At 39.8% G+C, this 19386-nt stretch overlaps 1 protein-coding gene across 1 annotated transcript in view; it reads left to right on the top strand.

Annotated features, from left to right (window-relative positions):
- The window catches only part of ppp1r37 (protein phosphatase 1, regulatory subunit 37), an 86836-nt gene that overhangs the window by 56192 nt on the left and 11258 nt on the right, over window positions 1–19386 (top strand). The window contains exons 3-8 of the mRNA XM_066705742.1: window positions 2551–2596; window positions 10923–11023; window positions 11923–12042; window positions 14420–14570; window positions 15332–15487; window positions 16766–16878. Of these exons, the coding sequence (XP_066561839.1) occupies window positions 2551–2596; window positions 10923–11023; window positions 11923–12042; window positions 14420–14570; window positions 15332–15487; window positions 16766–16878 (687 nt within the window). The remainder of the gene's footprint in view (window positions 1–2550; window positions 2597–10922; window positions 11024–11922; window positions 12043–14419; window positions 14571–15331; window positions 15488–16765; window positions 16879–19386) is intronic.

Below are 19386 nucleotides of genomic sequence, written 5' to 3'. Positions count from 1 at the left end.
AAGCTTTGGAGTTTTATTAAAAATTTTGTGAACAAAAATATTATTAATGCTCCAGTTTGCATACTCCAAAATTAATACTTTCTATAACCATTAAACATGAACAATACGTATCCCAGTATACCAATGATGTACCATTGTGTGTTATACCTAGGGAAAGCATATTTTTTTGCAATCATTGTAAAATTTACATTACCAGAGGTGTGGGTAGTTGGCCAATGGAAAATTATCCATATTTACTACTGTAGCACACCACAGAGTCTCTCAGAATTCAAGAGGTGGATACGGGGAACTTCACGCTATACAGGCTCAGCCCCACATTAGGGCTCCAAAGCCTAGTCAAAATGAGAAAGAACAGCGTCTTCGCCCAGTACTCACACTGGAGCCTGGTAAACACAACAAACTAAAATAACAACTTAGTTAGGCAAAATAACAAACTTGAAACATGTCACCAGGGAAAAACAAAGCTTTTCAGTTTTGTACTCTAGGTTTTCACTCTCTGTAATGTGTGTCTTTATGCCTTTCTTTTGTCCACCTCGCCTTCACTCCTGCTGGCACACCCCTCTCTCCTGTTGTGGAAAGCCATAGCTGTTTATAGGAAGAACGCACCTGTGGTTGATCAGTTAATTAGATCAAGCACAGGTGTGGAGTGACGTCAGAGATTCCCCTACTCTCCTGCCTTGGCGACCAACCGGTGCCACAAACCTGTTCAGAATTGATACCTACAAAAGAATAGTCACTGCACAAATGCATTTAATTTAAACATATATATCTTATTTAATAGAATATCAGATTTTTTTCTAGAATTGACATGGTATTTGTGGACCATTTTTGCATCCAGGAATGTTTCTAAAGGTACAACATAGCTTAGGGAACAGGAGTTTTTAATTATGATTTTACTTAGACACTACTTTAGGCAGTTGCAAAGGACTGTATTTTGTAATATCAATATTACTGTGTTGGAATGATTTTGACATAAACAAAGTCCTTTAATACTTTACTGATGAATACGATCAAGCTAAATACACACTATTTAGTAGACTTAAAATCTCACCATCATTTTATCACTGATTCATTTTGAAAAACAACACGGATATCAGTCCAAGCTTTTTTCTCCCACTGTGTTGCACCCGCTCCCTTTTGCTCTGTGGTGTTGTGTGCCACCCCCTATTTATCTCTGTGTTCATGACTGCTGGTTTTCAACACACTTTTGTAGGGCTTTGCAGGAGGGTTGGAATGAAGTAAGAGCAGTGCAGCTGCTCAAGCCTTCTGTCCACAATTAAGACTCTATGCCAAACGGTGTGAAGTGGCTGGTATCATAGCCAGGCTGCAGTCCAAAGAGCGAGGGCACTGCCAGTCAGCCTAGTGACTGCCATAGCCCCAAAGCTCCCCTGTGTAGACCATTTGAAAGCTTTAGCCAGTTAATATATTTTCCTGCCGTGTAGCCTTTCAATAGCTGTATTTTCCAATGCACAGTTATTCAAGACAGATTACAAAATATAAACAATCCTCCGTCTCCCTCTCCCTATCCATCTCCGCACCACCAAATCTGGGGCCACCATTGAAAGGGCTTTAGACTTTAGTGTTTTAAAGGTGGGGTAATAGAGAGATAGCTAAGCTTTGGTGTCACGTTCCTTCAAGATGCAAATCTGGTGACATAGGGAAGTAGGGTGTTTAAAAAATGTGGTGATTTAAAGAGGGGGATATGTTTGTTTGTGTGCGTGTGTGTGTGGATATATATACTTCCCTGTCCTTCCTGATTCACCATTATCTCCATTGACCTATGAGCTTTACACTCTTCATTGCTTTATTGAATTTGAGTTTGCCCTGCCCATTAGAATAAACATGGGGCTTTAGCACTCTATGGGACTGTCTCAGCTCCTTTACTATTTGTTAATAAAAAACGATCAAATCATTTAAAGAATTACCTTCATCCTAATACCTCTCCCCCTCTGGAATTAGTCAACCAGTTGAAATTGAGGAGACTCACATCCTTCAAGATCAAAGCCTATTATAGATTTTCTTTTTTTTTTTTAACTGGCATTTTACAGATGTTACTTTATGTAGCAAACTCCACCTTTGGCATGCCTTATCTTGACATTACACAATTGTATTATTTATTTCTTTATTTTACTGTTGAGCAATTTCTCTGATACTCTGAGAATCTGCAATTTAGTGGCTGAGTACTGTATTTAAAAAAAAAAAAGAACTCCGCTCAATGTAGTCTGACCATCTTGCATAAACATGTACAGTTGGTTTCCTCCAGGGGAATAAACACTTTGCTATCTGTAGTCCCGGAGAAGAGTTTAAACATAACCAAGTATGTTTAATTGAATTATCAGTCTCACAGAATCGATGAAGCGATCCAAAACTGTGTGCATTACGCTATATGTGACTGTTGTCTGCAATTGCAAAAGCTTGTTCCTATCTGTGTCTATAAAGTTGGAATGTCTGGGGGAGATTCTGACCAGTCAAAAGAACAATCCTATTTTCTCCTCACATAGGTAAGCTTATAGACTTTAACTGACCTGCTTTTGTTTTTTGTCTTTTCAGGAATTTAAAGAATTGACCCAGCGGATAGACTGTCTGGATCTCAAAGGTTAGATGCAAATGTCCTCTTCTACTTTGCTTGGCAACCACAAGTCTGCATTTTTCTCTTCTTTCTCTCTCTCTCACTCTGTTATCTGTATAAAGTACAGCATTTTGCCATGTCCTGTTAAGACGTACAGAAAACCTAACAGGAGCGCATATTAACTCTTCCCACTGTAAAATCTGGCCCCAATTTCCTGCCAGTTGAGAAATTATGCCCATTAATGCTTTCTAAAAATCAAAAGCAGCTCTAATCCAGATGTTGAATTACATAAGCTTGAAGGGACTCTAAAATGCTTTATGTCCTCAACGATATGGAAATACTAAAAGTGGGGAATCCCAGCCAGATTGTTATTTCCAGAATCCTGCCACAGAACTGGCTGTAATTCCCTCAGCTTGACCAATTTTCTTGCAAGCAACTGTGAAAGAGGTTTATTTGTTGTGTGATTTAGAGAGTGGCAAGAAGGGGGAATGGAGAGAAGCATGATTGCAAAAAGACCTCAGTCAGACCTCAGGAATGTCAGTGTGGCAGTCCCAACCTGCAATGCATCGCCCCTACAGGTTATGTCAAGTGCGCTGTTTTCCCATTTGCAAAAGCATCTTGAGGGGAGACTTTGGCACCGCTTCCTTCTATGGCTGTTGTTCCCAAGCGTTTTCACACTGCAACTCGCTATTTGTGGGATTATCGCAACCCACCACAATATGAACTATATACAGCCAACATACATGTTACCACATATAAAATACATATTGTTTTTAATTACAAATAAACACACCATATGAATTCAGAACACTTGAATCATTTTGCATTAGTTTAATATTTTGATGGATTTTATACGGTGGATGAATGTGTTAGGGTGCAGGACAAAATATGCTATAGACCGGGTTGGATGTGTGCTGCACCAGAACAAGTTCCTAACGGTCTTTTTTTGGACTGAATAGCAATACATACATACATACATGCATATGAAATGTAGTTAGTAGCATGCAGCGTGTCTGTGAACATTTGGACAATAATGCTGCACTGTACACCGGCAACAGTAACCTCAACATAGGCAAAGCTATGCTCCAGGGTGACTGGCATCACACAGACACAATTCAAAGAATTGATGCTGTTTTGAAGGCAAAGGCTGTTCACACCAAATATGGATTTGTTTTAGATTTTTCTTCTGTTCACTCACTTTGCATTTTGTTAATTGTGGTTAAGGCACAGTGGTTAAGGCGTAATGCTGTGAACCCGGCGTTGTGGATTGTTTAATTTTTTTTATTTTTTATTTTTTATTCTATATACACTCACCTAAAGGATTATTAGGAACACCTGTTCAATTTCTCATTAATGCAATTATCTAACCAACCAATCACATGGCAGTTGCTTCAATGCATTTAGGGGTGTGGTCCTGGTCAAGACAATCTCCTGAACTCCAAACTGAATGTCTGAATGGGAAAGAAAGGTGATTTAAGCAATTTTGAGCGTGGCATGGTTGTTGGTGCCAGACGGGCCGGTCTGCGTATTTCACAATCTGCTCAGTTACTGGGATTTTCACGCACAACCATTTCTAGGGTTTACAAAGAATGGTGTGAAAAGGGAAAAACATCCAGTATGCGGCAGTCCTGTGGGTGAAAATGCCTTGTTGATGCTAGAGGTCAGAGGAGAATGGGCCGACTGATTCTAGCTGATAGAAGAGCAACTTTGACTGAAATAACCACTCGTTACAACCGAGGTATGCAGCAAAGCATTTTTGAAGCCACAACACGTACAACCTTGAGGCAGATGGGCTACAACAGCAGAAGACCCCACCGGGTACGACTCATCTCCACTACAAATAGGAAAAAGAGGCTACAATTTGCACAAGCTCACCAAAATTGGACAGTTGAAAACTGGAAAAATGTTGCCTGGTCTGATGAGTCTCGATTTCTGTTGAGACATTCAGATGGTAGAGTCAGAATTTGGCGTAAACAGAATGAGAACATGGATCCATCATGCCTTGTTACCACTGTGCAGGCTGGTGGTGGTGGTGTAATGGTGTGGGGGATGTTTTCTTGGCACACTTTAGGCCCCTTAGTGCCAATTGGGCATCGTTTAAATGCCACGGCCTACCTGAGCATTGTTTCTGACCATGTCCATCCCTTTATGACCACCATGTACCCATCCTCTGATGGCTACTTCCAGCAGGATAATGCACCATGTCACAATGGTCGAATCATTTCAAATTGGTTTCTTGAACATGACAATGAGTTCACTGTACTAAACTGGCCCCCACAGTCACCAGATCTCAACCCAATAGAGCCTCTTTGGGATGTGGTGGAACGGGAGCTTCGTGCCCTGTATGTGCATCCCACAAATCTCCATCAACTTCAAGATGCTATCCTATCAATATGGGCCAACATTTCTAAAGAATGCTTTCAGCACCTTGTTGAATCAATGCCACGTAGAATTAAGGCAGTTCTGAAGGCAAAAGGGGGTCAAACACAGTATTTGTATGGTGTTCCTAATAATCCTTTAGGTGAGTGTATATACATGCAAGTGTGTGTGTTCATTTTGTTGAACATTTGGCAGCACAGGCAACATTGGCTTTGACTGTGAAGATGGTTAATCAGAGAACTATTAGAGACATTTTGTAGACCTATATATCAAGGTCCCTGTGGACCCCACTTTGAGAAATGCGGTGCTAGGGAACACAAACACATCTACTGATTTCTCTCTTCTCCCTTGTGATTAAAAAAGAAAAACTGCCATGGCCTCTGTGTGAAATTAACTGTCAATAGCCCACAGCCTGCTTCTCAGTCCATTCCATTAGTCTCAAGCCAGTCCCTAGGAAACTTAGCTAGAATAACTATTATGTAGTCCTCATATAATATAATGACCTATCCATCAGCAATGAGGGAAAATCAGGTCTAGACCGTGGTCACTTACATTTGCGGAATTTGTCTTTCATATAATTGATCGGTTGCAGTTCAATTACAGTCCAATCCACCATTGTCATGCTCAGGATTTCAAAATGAAATTTTCTGCAGGGTACTTTTGCTCAATAACTAAATGCTTCCATTACCTAGACACAGACAATGGGAATTTATGAAGATCAGTTTGACACTTCTGTTCTAGTGTATGCATATACATATTGAGTCTGATTAATAGGTACATATTCTTATTCAATATGCCTTGTGAAAGTATTCGCCCCCCTTAGCATTTTTCCTATTTTGTTGCATTACAACCTGTAATTTAAATGGATTTTTATTTGGATTTCATGCAATGAACATACACAAAATAGTCAACATTGGTGAAGTGAAATGAAAAAAATGACTTGTTTTAAAAAATTTGAAAAAATAAAAAACGGAAAAGTGGTGCGTGTATTCACCCCCTTGCTATGAAGCCCCTAAATAAGATCTGGTGCAACTAATTACCTTCAGAAGTCAAATAATTAGTTAAATAAAGTCCACCTGTGTGCAGTCTAAGTGTCACATTATCTGTCACACGATCTCAGTATATATACACCTGTTCTGAATGGCCCAAGAGTCTGCAACACCACTGAGCAAGGGGCACCGTGAAGACCAAGGAGCTCTCCAAATAGGTCAGGGACAAAGAACTTATTAAAAAATGGAAAGAATATGGCACCACAACAAACCTGCCAAGAGAGGGCTGCCCACCAAAACTCACAGACCAGGCAAGGAAGGCATTAATCAGAGAGGCAACAAAGAGACCAAAGATAACCCTGAAGGAGCTGCAAAGCTCCACAGTGGAGATTGGAGTATCTTTCCAAAGGACCACTTTAAGCTGTACACTCCACAGAACTGGGCTTTATGGAAGAGTGGCCAGAAAAAAAGTAATTGCTTAAAGAAACAAATAAGCAAACTCGTTTGCTGTTCGCCAAAAGCCATGTGGGAGACTCCCCAAACATATGGAAGAAGGTACTCTGGTCTGATGAGACTAAAATTGAGCTTTTTGGCCATCAAGGAAAACGCTATGTCTGGCGCAAACCCAACACCTTTCATCACCCCGAGAGCACCATCCCCACAGTGAAGCATGGTGGTAGCAGCATCATGCTGTGGGGATGTTTTTCTTCAGCAGGCACAGGGAAACTGTGCAGAATTGAAGGAATGATGGATGGCGCTAAATACAGGGAAATTCTTGAAGGAAACCTGTTTCAGTCTTCCAGAGATTTGAGACGGGGACAGAGGTTCACCTTTCAGCAGGACAATTACTGTAAGCATAGTGCTAAAGCAACACTCGAGTGGTTTAAGGGGAAACATTGAAATGTCTTGGAATGGCCTAGTCAAAGCCCAGACCTCAATCCAATTGAGAATTTGTGGTATTATTTAAAGATTGCTGTACACCAGCAGAACCCATCCAACTTGAAGGAGCTGAAGCAGTTTTGCCTTGAAGAATGGGCAAAAATCCCAAAGCTAGATGTGCCAAGCTTATAGAGAAATACCCCAAGAGACTTGTAGCCGTTATTGCTGCAAAAGGTGGCTCTACAAAGTATTGACATTTGGGGGGGTGAATAGATATGCATGCTAAAGTTTTCAGTTTTTTTTTGTCTTATTTCTTGTTTGTTTCACAGAAAAAATGTTGCATCTTCAACGTGGTAGGCATGTTGTGTACATCAAATTATACAAACTCCCAAAAAATCCATTTGAATTCCTGGTTGTAAGGCAACAAAATAGATAGTGATGTCAACATGTTAATCACAGTCTTAAATATGTAAAGAATTATGTCCCTGATTTTGCAAAATTAAATAGATTTTCAAAGTTCAGAATTATTTATGTAAGTAATGTCTCGTACAGTGCTCTCTCGAGTAACATTTACTGTCCTTTAATTACCAAATTATTATAACCTATGATGCTTTCAGTAGCCACAGGCTCTCGGCCTTCCCTTTAAACAAACTAATTAGACCCCTTCCACACAGCACAATATTTTCTGTAATAGTTTATTTCCCCTGACAAAATGACTGATCTATTTTAAATTAATTAAGCACCAGTGAAAGTAATATAACCAATGCCCATTTAACCATCAGGTTTAAATAATGCATAGCTACTGCTCACCTACATAATTTACCTAATTTTACATTAATGTGGAAAACACAGAAAACAATGCATTTGCACAAAAAGATGCACCCACATCAACCTAATTTGCTCATCAGTTCTGGTTTTCATTAAAAACATTTACATTTCAATACAGCAACAGTTTCTGGCCTCTGCTCCAATATATTCTTACTTTTAGACCTCCCTTTGCTAATGTACCAACAGTTTAAAAACATTTGTTTCTGTTGATCTGATTTTTCCTTTTTGTTTTAAGCATTAAAAAGTAAACATCGTTGTAGCTCTAGTTTTTTAGTTTTAATGCTGTTTGGATAATAACACTGGTCACATAAAAATACATTGATCTTGATTTCGACCCATTTAGTTTTGGTCTTGGTTTGGTTCTCCATCTCTGGTGCGTGCGTGTGTGATTATTATGAAATGGAAGGTGTATGTCACCACCAAGACTTGATCAGAATGTCCCTCCAAACTGTATGACGAAGCAAGAAGGATCAGAGAGGCTACCAAGAGGCCAATGGCAACTTTAAGAGCTATAGGCTTTTTTGGCCCAGACTACTCTAAGTATGCATAGTGCCAAATCTATGTATGCAAAGTTGGTAGAGACCTATCCCAACAGATTTGCAGCTGTAGTAGCTCCAATTAGACTTATACAATTATTATATTTAAATGTGTATTTTAAATGTATATTTGACATAATAAAAACTTTTGTACCCTGAACAATCTGCAGTATGGTGTGTATGCTGTGTAGATAAGTGGAAAACAATCCTAATTTAAATGCATGAAACTCTGAGGCACTGACACAACAAAATGTGAAAACAGTTCAAGGGGTTCTAGACTTTCTATAGGCACTGTATGCATGTGTTTGTATATATACATATATAATATCACCATCAGTCTATATTGATCCAATTCTGGATGAAGTGCTTCTATAGCTTCTCTTTACCACATCACACCTGCAAAGTGTATGATTTCATCTTCCTATCTTCTGTGTGGTCATCTCCTGGGTCTTTTTAAAATCTCCATAGCTTCATTTGTCATCTTTGTTTAACATTTACACTCTCAATTATGTAAAATATTTGTGTTTGTTCTCCTGGATCCATTCATTTATTTTTACTGTATCGTCTTGTTATTACAAAGTTTCATCTTTCCATGCTTCTTTGTGTCATCCAGTTTCTGTAATCGTTTTGCATTTAGTAACCAGGTTTCAGAATGTGCACTAGTAGTATGCATTGATCAAAATACTTTTCTCCTCAGACAGATGGGTAGGTTTCCTTTCAACAGAGAGTGCTGTTTCATCAAAATGTACTACACCCCATTTTCACTCTTCTTTTCTTCCATAATATCTCTATCCTCACTGAAGGTAGACGTATCTTTTGACTTCTTCAAGTATCCGTCGGCCTGCTTCAGTTTTCTTAATTTTCAGTTCAGTTTTCTTGCTTGATTCCAAGAGTTCTTGAATTTGAAGCTGCAGTTCTTCAGTTTAAAGCGTACGTTGTTCAAATAAGCTCTGTGTATCTTTATTCTTTTTTCTTCCCAGTCCAAAATTTTGAACACTACTCCTAGAATTGCAGTGAAGAGTTTTGTAGAGATGGTCTCTCCTTTGCAGATGTTGATCTTGGCAGTGGAGTCCTATTGTTGATTTTGAATTGTTGTAAATATATTTAATAAGATTTATATAGGTTTCCTCAAAGTTTTGATTTTTTTAGAGCCCTGATGACTTGTATAAGATGGGAAGTAGACTAATGGGTCTGTAGTTCTTCACATCTTTGTCTCCTTTCTTGTGAAGCAGAATCACATGTGTTTTTCCTTTTATCTGGGATTTGTTTAATTCTGAGACACTTTCTGAAACATTTTGCTAGCAAGCTTCTTTCAGATCTTCAGGTTGTTTTCAATTTGTCATAATCTTTGTCATGTCATAACCTGCAACTTGATGTATATAATTCATGTGTGTGTGTGTGTGTATATATATATATATATATATATGTATGTATGTATATATATATATATATATATATATGTATGTATGTATGTACAGACGGGTGACAGTTTGAAGTTAATACCAACATAGTGTCAATGTGTCTCAGTAAGGTGTTGGGCCACCACGAGCCACCAGAACAGCTTAAATGTGCCTTGCCATAGATTCTACGATTCTCTGGAACTCTACTGGAGGGACAGAACACAATTCTTCCAAAAGATACTCCTTCATTTGCCATTTTGATGATGGTGGTGGAGAGCGCTCTAACACATCGGTCCAAAATCTCCCATAGGTGTTCAATTGGTTTGAGATCTGGTGACTGTGAAGGCCATAGCATATGATTCACATTTTCATACTCATCAAACCATTCAGTGAGCCCTCATGCCCTGTGGATGGGGGCATTGTCATCCTGGAAGAGACCACTCCCATCAGGATAGAAATGTTACAACCATAGGATAAAGGTGATCACTCACAATAACTTAGTAATGATTTGCAGTGACCCTTCCCTCTATAGGCAGGGGTTCCTGATGTCTGGTGATGGAGGGCCAATTTCCGGAGGTTGTATGGGATGGGGTGGGCCGCAATAGAAAATTATCCACTGATGAAAACAAAATATGTCCCAAATATATTTCCTATACATTTCTGTTAGGGAACTTTTATTGAATTTAATTGTTTTATTATTTCCCCCCAAATTACATGTGAAATTTGTAACAAAAGTTTCAGGAAGTGTAAAAATATAGTAAAGGTTCAGAAAAGTGATGTTTGGCTTTGGAAGACTATACCAAACATCCTTAAGGGCCACATTTGGCCCCCAGGCCACACTTTGGGAATCCCTGCTCTAAGGGGACAAGTAGACTCAAAGCATGCCAGGAAAATGCCCCCCACAGCATAACAGAGCCTCCGGAGCAGTCAGGCCTGTACTGTTCTCTTGGTGTACATCACACATGTCGAGAATACGGTGAAGGATCACTCATCTGACTGCGACTCATCAGTTGTAATGTAGTTTATATGTAGTACATTGTATGTTAGTATTTGTAAAGCCTTGACATTCACATTGGAAAAGGTATCTGGTAAAAGGCCTAATAATAATAATAATAATAATAATAATAATAATAATAACAGTAGTAACAGTATGTGTGTATATAGATATATACAGCTCTGGAAAATATTATCTCTTATTTTTTTACCAGAGCTGTATATGTATATGTGTGTGTGTGTGTGTGTGTATATATATGTATGTATATACATGCGCATAAATACTGAGAGGTGCACATATAGGGAATATCTGAAATTGTTTTGGTGTTCTACATCCCTCTACCTGCAGGAGAAAAGCTGGATTACAAAGCCTGTGAAGCTCTGGAGGAAGTCTTCAAACGTGTACAGTTCAAAGTGGTAGATTTGGAGCAGACAAACTTAGATGAAGATGTGAGTCTTTTCTCCTTCTATGGTCACATGTGCACAAGAAAAGAACAAAGAGTGCTATTGTATTTATGAGCTGAAAACCCCTATTTGCCTTTACAGTACAGTCAAAAACATAAATACCCTGCTGAAAGAAGCCTTTTCTAGTTGCGTAAAATGGCGTACATTTTAATTTAAAAGCTGGACATATCTTGCAAACTCCCAAATACTTTAGTAGGTTTCTTGTTAACATGTTAAAAGGGATTTAGTTAGTGAAGTATACAAATATTGGCTGCCCCTACAATTAACAAACAGATGCGGTGTGCATTATAGACGCAGAGATCTTGACTGAAAGAACGCTTGATCCCCAACTAAGAAACAGACTTTGCCTTCCAACCACTCCTTTTCAAAATGAAGATTAGACATCCACAGGAAGTCCCTGCATATTTATAAACAGATTTAAACAGTAGCTCGTGCACATTAGAACTACAGTGACTTACCACCAACTTTAGAGTACATTTGTATTATGTTTCTTATGTTTTATATATATATATATATATATATATATATATATATATATATACACTGATGTAGTTGTAATGTAGTTTATATGTAGTACATTGTATGTTAGTATTTGTAAAGCCTTGACATTCACATTGGAAAAAGGTATCTGGTAAAATGCCTAATAATAATAATAATAGTAGCAGTAGTAACAGTACTAATAGTAATAACAATCTGTCAGGGTCTACTGGTTTTACTGGTTTCAGTCTTTAAGGGGAGCAGTGGGGATAAATCCTTTAATAAGGGTGCTTTATAAATGAAACTCCTCTCCGCCCATTCACGTTTTTGTTACTGTAGCCAGCTGCATAAGTGGCGTGCTCCATACTGTTTTTCAGTGAGAATGTCTTGTTGCCTTTGGCCCTTAGGGAGCATCTGCCTTGTTTGATATGATTGAGTATTATGAGTCAGCGACACACCTCAACATCTCCTTCAACAAGCACATTGGAACCAGGGGCTGGCAGGCTGCAGCACATATGATGAGGAAGGTAAGTTGGGGGGTAGTCAGTGGGGAGAGTATGACAGGGATGTAGAAATTGTATGTATCCTAGAAAGAAAAAAATAACAAGTAGGGTTAATATTTTTTTTTTCTCTCGCTCTCCAATTCAGCCCATAGGGAACTGTAAACTTTCCAGTTGATTGAATGGAGTCAAAACAGGCGGGGGTGTAATTGTTTTCAGCTCCCAGCCCTCCCCCTGAAACAACTCACCCTCTCTCTGTCTCTCAATATACATATACACTGTCGAGTCACTGTTAAAACAGGGTGGTGTCCCTGCTGAGACTACTAGAAGCGGCTGCTTGTGACTACTTCAGAAGGTGATCTCGCAATCACACTGCATATATGCTTAATACTAATAAGGAAACTTGAGTAGGTAATGTTAATATTATTTTTCATTATGAATAATTTCTCCATAATTTATCTGACCTTTGTATGAGGCTTAAAACTAAGCAATGCTGATGTCCTAGCTCACCCCCTCTAGTTTGAGTAAATAAGTTTGGATAAAATAATCTAGTATAAATAAATACCAATTTAATATTGGCATTTGGTTCATTTGCCTTTTCCTTTCCTCCCCACCCCCCATCTTTAATTATTCCACCAGTGACATTATTATTTTGAATGTGTGTCTGTTCTTAAGGCGATACATTGATATGCTTAATATTCAAAAGCAAAACGGGAAGCCTTTGTCAATCTGGGCCTTCAAACTCTTCAGCGCTATCCTATATTTCAAGTAATTCCACAGATGCCAGTGGCTATGGCTTTTACTCTTTGAATCCCATTTTCACCAGCCAACTCCCCCCCTTCCCCATTTCCTGTGTTTTTTTAAGCACATAAACAGCGCTTAATCTTGTCAAACCAAACGCAATATCCTTGCATCATTAAATGATCTGATATAGCAAGCATTGTTCTGCTTCCAAATCAAGATCTTCAGTGATGCGCTAATAAAACCTTGTAAGGGGAAGCGTTAAACTAGGGATTTTAGAGACCTCAGCCTTCGTGGTGTAAATCCCAAAATGAATGTCAGCAGTTTCCTTAGGCTTATCATAGAGCTATCAACAGTCTTTGGAAAAAACATTCTTCAACCCTCTTGTTTTTAATTCCCACACATGCCATACAGGTCTGTTAATGATGTTATATAAACAAAGTTCTATTTAAGTATGCCACTTCCAAATCACAGTTTTTGCATTTGGTCTTGTATCTCCTGTATAGTGCGATAGTTGAGACTTATGGCACCCAAACATTTCTTGTTCTGAACACAGAATCAAAGTGCATTACAAAGCTTATTAGAGCATTGCAGAGTTTAGCATATGCATCCACAAAGTGTAGTATGTAGCACTGAAAAAATCTCTCGCCCATCACATTGCCAGCTGTAAAAGTGAAGTTAAACCAGAGGATACAGAGTTAGATAAGATATATACAATACTAAGAATCTACTTTGTTTTTACTAGAATACTTAACATCTGACTTTATCAGTTTGGGGTTTTGTGAATAAGCAAGGCATTTACTTTTGGACAGGAATGTGCTGTTAGCCTGTCTTATCTTAAAAGACAGTAGGATGTGGACCAGTTTTTTTTTTCCTGGCTTACACTGTACAAATTCCGCACTCAAACCTTTCTGGCATCAGATAGGTCTACATCACAATCAGATGTCCCACTGGATAACTGCAAAAATAAATGCAGGTTTTACAGATCCCTCTTGCATCATTAAATTACAATGAATTGGAAAGATTTAATTCTGAGCAATTAAGCAAGTGTCAAATCATCAACAATTGCCATGTTTACCAGTCTTTCGAAATTGTTTACCCTGGTAACTTTATCATAGGACATTTCCATGTTAAACTCTGTAGAAGACAGACTATGGCCTAGACCAAATCAAATCTTGGACCTACCTGCAAATTGCACATTGAATTGTATTGCTTTGTCTGGGCAACTTCTGACCATAAATGAAAACCGCTATTGGGTGCAACTTGGTAAATCCGGCACCTCCAAATTTAGATCTGGCACCTGTTTTGGGGGATCCCCAGTGCTTATTTTGTGCCGGATCCTGCCGGATCTCGGGTTTTGAGTGTCTGTGTTCCAGTATGTATTTAAGCCGATCCTGTCGCAACCCACCCCCCCCCCCCCCCCCCACTCTAACGTTTTGTTACTGTCACCCCCCGCTCTCACGTTTTTTTTACCGTCACCCCCCCCAACCCCCACCCACTCAGGTTTTTTATCCTTGCCCCTGTCGCACCACCCCACCCCCCTCACATTTTTTTTACCGTCGCCACCCCCCCTACTTTGCGTTACGGCACCTTCGGATTTACGAATTAAGCACTGCCTAACCCCCAGTAGTAATTTTCATAATTCCAAGTCTTTCTATTGCAGACAAGCTGCCTGCAGTACCTAAATGCCAGGAACACCCCCCTCCTGGACCACTCTGCCCCATTCGTAGCACGTGCCCTTCGCATCAGCAGCAGCCTGGCAGTTCTACACCTGGAAAATGCCAGCCTCTCGGGACGCCCACTCATGCTACTGGGTGAGTAGCTCTTCCACTTACTAATGTGTGTGTTCATGTAACATAATTTGGAATCTGGTGTTGCAGTTCTCCCCATTGTTTTCTTTTTGGTATTTTTGATTTTGTTTTCCAAAGACTTGCATCTAACCTAAACCAGATCAGATTTAAGGATCAACAGTGACACAGAGACTGGAGTGTAAATTTTAAGGAAGTGCTTTTTGAGTATGGTTATTTGTGTATAAACAGTAAATAAACTATGATACTGATTCATTGCAGTGGTTTTCCTTCCTGATCCTGCAGGACATATTTTAATTGTCTTTCTTCTTGATTTCTTCACTCCATTGGACATTCAATTGGCCTGTATTACTGCTTTTCCCAGTTCATAGGCCACTGGGAGTTTGACATTCCTATACAATGTAGACTGGAGGTTTCAGGATCAGCAAAGCAAAACTCTTTATTTTGTAATGTGTAGGTGCCAGCTTCTCCCTCTCTCCCTTTACCTACCTCTGTCTCTCACTGTTCATCCCTCTGTGCACCTGTCTTTCTCTGTCTCACTGTGTCTGTCTCATTCTCTGTCTCTCTATGTATCTCGGTCTCACTGTGTTTCTCGCTGTCCCACTGTCTCTCTCTCACTGTATCTCTTTGTTTCACTCTGTGTGTGTCACTGTCTCTCAGTTTCACTCTCTCTCTCCATTTCACTGTTGTTTTCAATGTCCATCTCTGTCTTGATCCTTTTCCCTATGCCTCTTTCTGAGTCTCTCTCTCTCTGATGACTCTCTCAGCCACAGCTCTGAAGATGAACATGAACCTGCGAGAGCTATACCTGGCTGACAACAAGCTGAACGGCCTACAGGACTCTGCACAGTTGGGCAACCTGCTCAAGTTCAACTATTACATCCAGATCTTGGACCTGCGCAACAATCACATCATGGACTCAGGTCAGCACCTCCAGTGCTCCGTTACTCTGCTGTTATATCCTTTCCCCCTTTTGCCTTTCCTTCTTTTTTCCTCCTTCCTTTCTTTCTTTCACTTCTTTCTTGTTGTGTAAAGCAGGGGGATCTGAATTTCATTCCCACCCAGCTACCAGTAACTGAATTGCTCGAACTTGACTAACTGAATACCTTGAATTAAAAGAATAACCACTCATCCACTGGGAAAGACTTTCAAAACAATCTGATGATTACATATCTAGATTCATTAAGTCATCCAGTGCTCCACTTAGAAGGAAAACCAAGGGACCCTTTCACCTCCTCCAGGAAGAAAGTTTATCTCACAGGTTATGACCACTGTTTAGAAACCCAGGTTCTATTATTTCGTTAAAGATAAAGTATGCAATCTTTTCCAGAAACATTTTTTGTTATACTGGTTGAAACTCTCTTCACATCCTGATAGCAATCAATACTTTAAGTGGTGGCCGAGAATGGAAGGCGAGCCGCAGCTACTATTTTTAAAAACATATTAACCGTAAATAAGATGTTTACGTTCATTATTATTGTAATGTCTAACCTATGAATGCAACGTGGTAATCTGAAACTGTTGCGATAGATTCCACCCACACGTCTCTCCTCCTGGCGCTGAGACTCTGCTTTGTGTGTGTGCGCATGTGTTATAGAGGGGGCGTGGCTTTGGAGATGCCTCTGAAGCGAGGGTGGGCTCTATGCAGGGGTGGATCTACAGGGGGGCAAGGGGGGGCAAATGTAGTGCCTGCCCCCCCGATGCCCCCCCAACCTGCACCACTGACCAAACACCGTTAATCCCCCCCCCGCTAGCACCGCGGACATAACACCGTCAGGAATGATGATGGCCCCCCCAAAATCACAGCTTGCCCTGGCCATGCCCCCCCAGCTAAAATGGTCTAGAACCGCCACTGGCTCTATGCTTTCAAAACAAGCTTGCTAACTGCTGGCTTCTCAGGATTGCATACCCTAGCTTTAATGTGAAAGTCCGTCCACGGGTAGGAAGTGGGTTCACTCGGGTCAAGAGCAACCCACCTCAGGAGGCAACACAAGACAAAAGGCACTGCACACTGTTTACCTCCTTCAGTGCCAGGAGATTTAACCTGCTTATTGAAATTGTAGTGTGAAAGCATGTACCTGACCCGCTTCACACAGTGTCATGCCTGGGTAGGGTCGACCCTGAGTAGAGGATGCCAGAGTGAAAGGGACTTTTGAGACACCAGATGTGAGGGCTCATGTTTTTGTACCCGTGCTACCCAGGGCTGGCATACCTTTGCGAGGGGCTGAAGGAGCAGAGGAAAGGCCTGGTCACCCTGGTGCTCTGGAACAACCAACTCACACACAACGGCATGACCTATTTGGCAGCAGCACTGGTGAGCTCCAAACATGTCTATCCATGTCCTATGCCATTTTCATTATTATTTATTTATGAGCAGGCACCTTTTACCCAGGCTTAAATCCATCCATCCATCCATATATAATAACTGCTTCATCAAGTACGTGGTCACTCTCCCAGGTTGTCACCAAAATATGCACATTTCAAGAAAACATAGTACAGTCTAAGCAAGAAAAAAGTTTTAGTCCTCGTAAGGGTAAAATTCACTAGCAAGTCCAAATCCTCTGCATGGTTCTATTCAAGGGAAGTTAAGGCTGTAGTTGAGGTAACTGCAGAAAATGTCAGTAGTTACATGCACAATAGTTACCTGGAATAGGGATGTGATGGAGCTGACAGAAATCTGCAGTATTAAATCCGTGAGGATGCGGATGTAGTGTATTTAGTTGTAGGTTGAAGGGCATTTTGTATTTGCCAGTATTATTGTAAAATCAGTTTGCTACAGTTTTATTACACACATTTAATAATTTAACACATTTTATTTAAATGCTGTAAATGTGAAATAGAGCTGAAATAAAGATCCACTTAATGTAATGGAGTACTTTTATTACTTTTATTTTAATTTTCAAAATATAACAATTACATGAGTCTTCAGACAGTTTTACTGTTCTGAGATGCAAAAGTTACTATTGAACATGGTTGATTTTGAACATGTATCTAATACCACTATTACTAGTCACTTTACTACTTAGGACATGTAGTTAAGTAGTTAAATTTCAAAAACACAAGCCCCTCTACTTTGTTAGACAGTAGCTGCTGTGATGATCATCATAGGAGAGTTTACATGCGGTGGTTTTAACTCGTGAAGTGATGGTGCACGTGCACATTTGGCATCAGGAAAAATGTCCCCAGTGAAGGACAGGGTCAATGCCAAATACTAGAGTAAATTATGTAAAAATTAGGAAAAAACAGAAACAGCATTCATCGTATATATCTTTTAATGGCCGCATTATAGAAGTGCAAGATTTCAAGGTAATTTGTAATTCAAGTAATTTGCTGATCGATGTTTCTTGGTTAGCAGTGGTGTATTTTATGTTAATGGTAATGCGCAAAGCTTTTTTTTTCTTTTCTTTTTTCTATTATAATTATGCTCTCAATTTTGTGGGTCTGTTGTGCATTGTTAGGATTACAATACGATGTAAAGTACCTATCTTTAAAACACTTATCTTCACAGCTTGCTAGCTTAATCAGTGATGTGAAAAACCACTCGGGTAAGATCAGTAAAACAAAGTATTAAACAATGAGACACAAGGCACAGTTGTAACGGTTTAATTTGAACACGTCAAATGACAGCCATGGATTCCGTGATGGAAGTGTCTAGAGTGTTATTCTTGCGCATGTCTTTCTGGCATTTTCATGCAAAAACAACATGACAGCTGAGCTAATTTACAGAGTAAGGTTAAAACACACAAGTGAATTGTGCCATAGATGCCACCAGCAACACTGAAAATACATTCACTTTGTACACTGTACATGGTGGTGCAGAAAGATACACTTCAGCCAATCTTGCAAGGACAGGTAGTCGATACTGTGCGAAGTACGACATCAACGAATGCAGATTAACCAGACAGAAAGCAACTATACCTGACGTAAAGACCATCCGTTATAAGCAGGGTGACTGAGGTGTACATCTGCAATTAATTATGCTCTTTTATTTTATGGCCAGTATATATGTGAAGCCTATATGCCTACTTGAGCTCAGTTTTCATATGAATATGCTAGATCATACAGAGCATTCATTATCACATTATCCACATTGTACTGCACTACCCTTCAATAAACACATGCTTTCTGAGGAGGAGCATGCAGTCAACTACTTCCCCAGATAAGAATGTGTTGTAGTGTGCTCCTCTAAGTGCTTGGTGTCATCCCCCCTCTGTTATGTCAAAAGGCCAGCCTGCTCATTTTAACACGGCTTATCTCTGTACCACAGCCCACAATAGATCTTAGGATACCTTTCTCAGCCCAGAACCCTTGGTTGTCCTGATGAAGTGTTCTTATTCTGAGAAGATAGCCTCTGCACTGTAATTGTCCATAAACATGGGAGGCTCAGTTATCTCCGTTTCCTTTAATGCTGTCAAGATGAGACAGGCTAGACAGTTGTCATTTTCAACTAGAGGAAACAGACTCGCTGTCAGATAAGCTAAAGTTTTTTCTGTTGCTGTTTTTATATTTACTCTGGTCAACGACTCTCTTCAGCACACAAAATAACTTTTTCAGTTTTTCTTTTAATATTGTTGTCATAGAATTAGCCACATCATTTCCAGTTATTTATCTTGGTGAAACATTTAGAAATTGAGAATTGAGTATCTCCACAGAAACACATGGAGACAAAAGGCCCTAGGTGTGCTTTCATATCTGCTTCTGATTGACAGAGAACACACAGGTCTGTCTTTAATGCCTCTGACTCTGAGGGGGCAGAGAAAGCAAAGGGATGCCGATTGTGGTAGGCCAGCTTGCTTTAAAATCCTGGTGATGGAAGACAGAA

The sequence above is a fragment of the Amia ocellicauda genome, chromosome 5 (genome assembly GCF_036373705.1).
Source record: "Amia ocellicauda isolate fAmiCal2 chromosome 5, fAmiCal2.hap1, whole genome shotgun sequence".
Lineage (NCBI taxonomy): Eukaryota > Metazoa > Chordata > Actinopteri > Amiiformes > Amiidae > Amia > Amia ocellicauda.
Note: the sequence above shows the minus strand (reverse complement) of the source record. Positions and strands in the feature narration are given on the sequence as shown.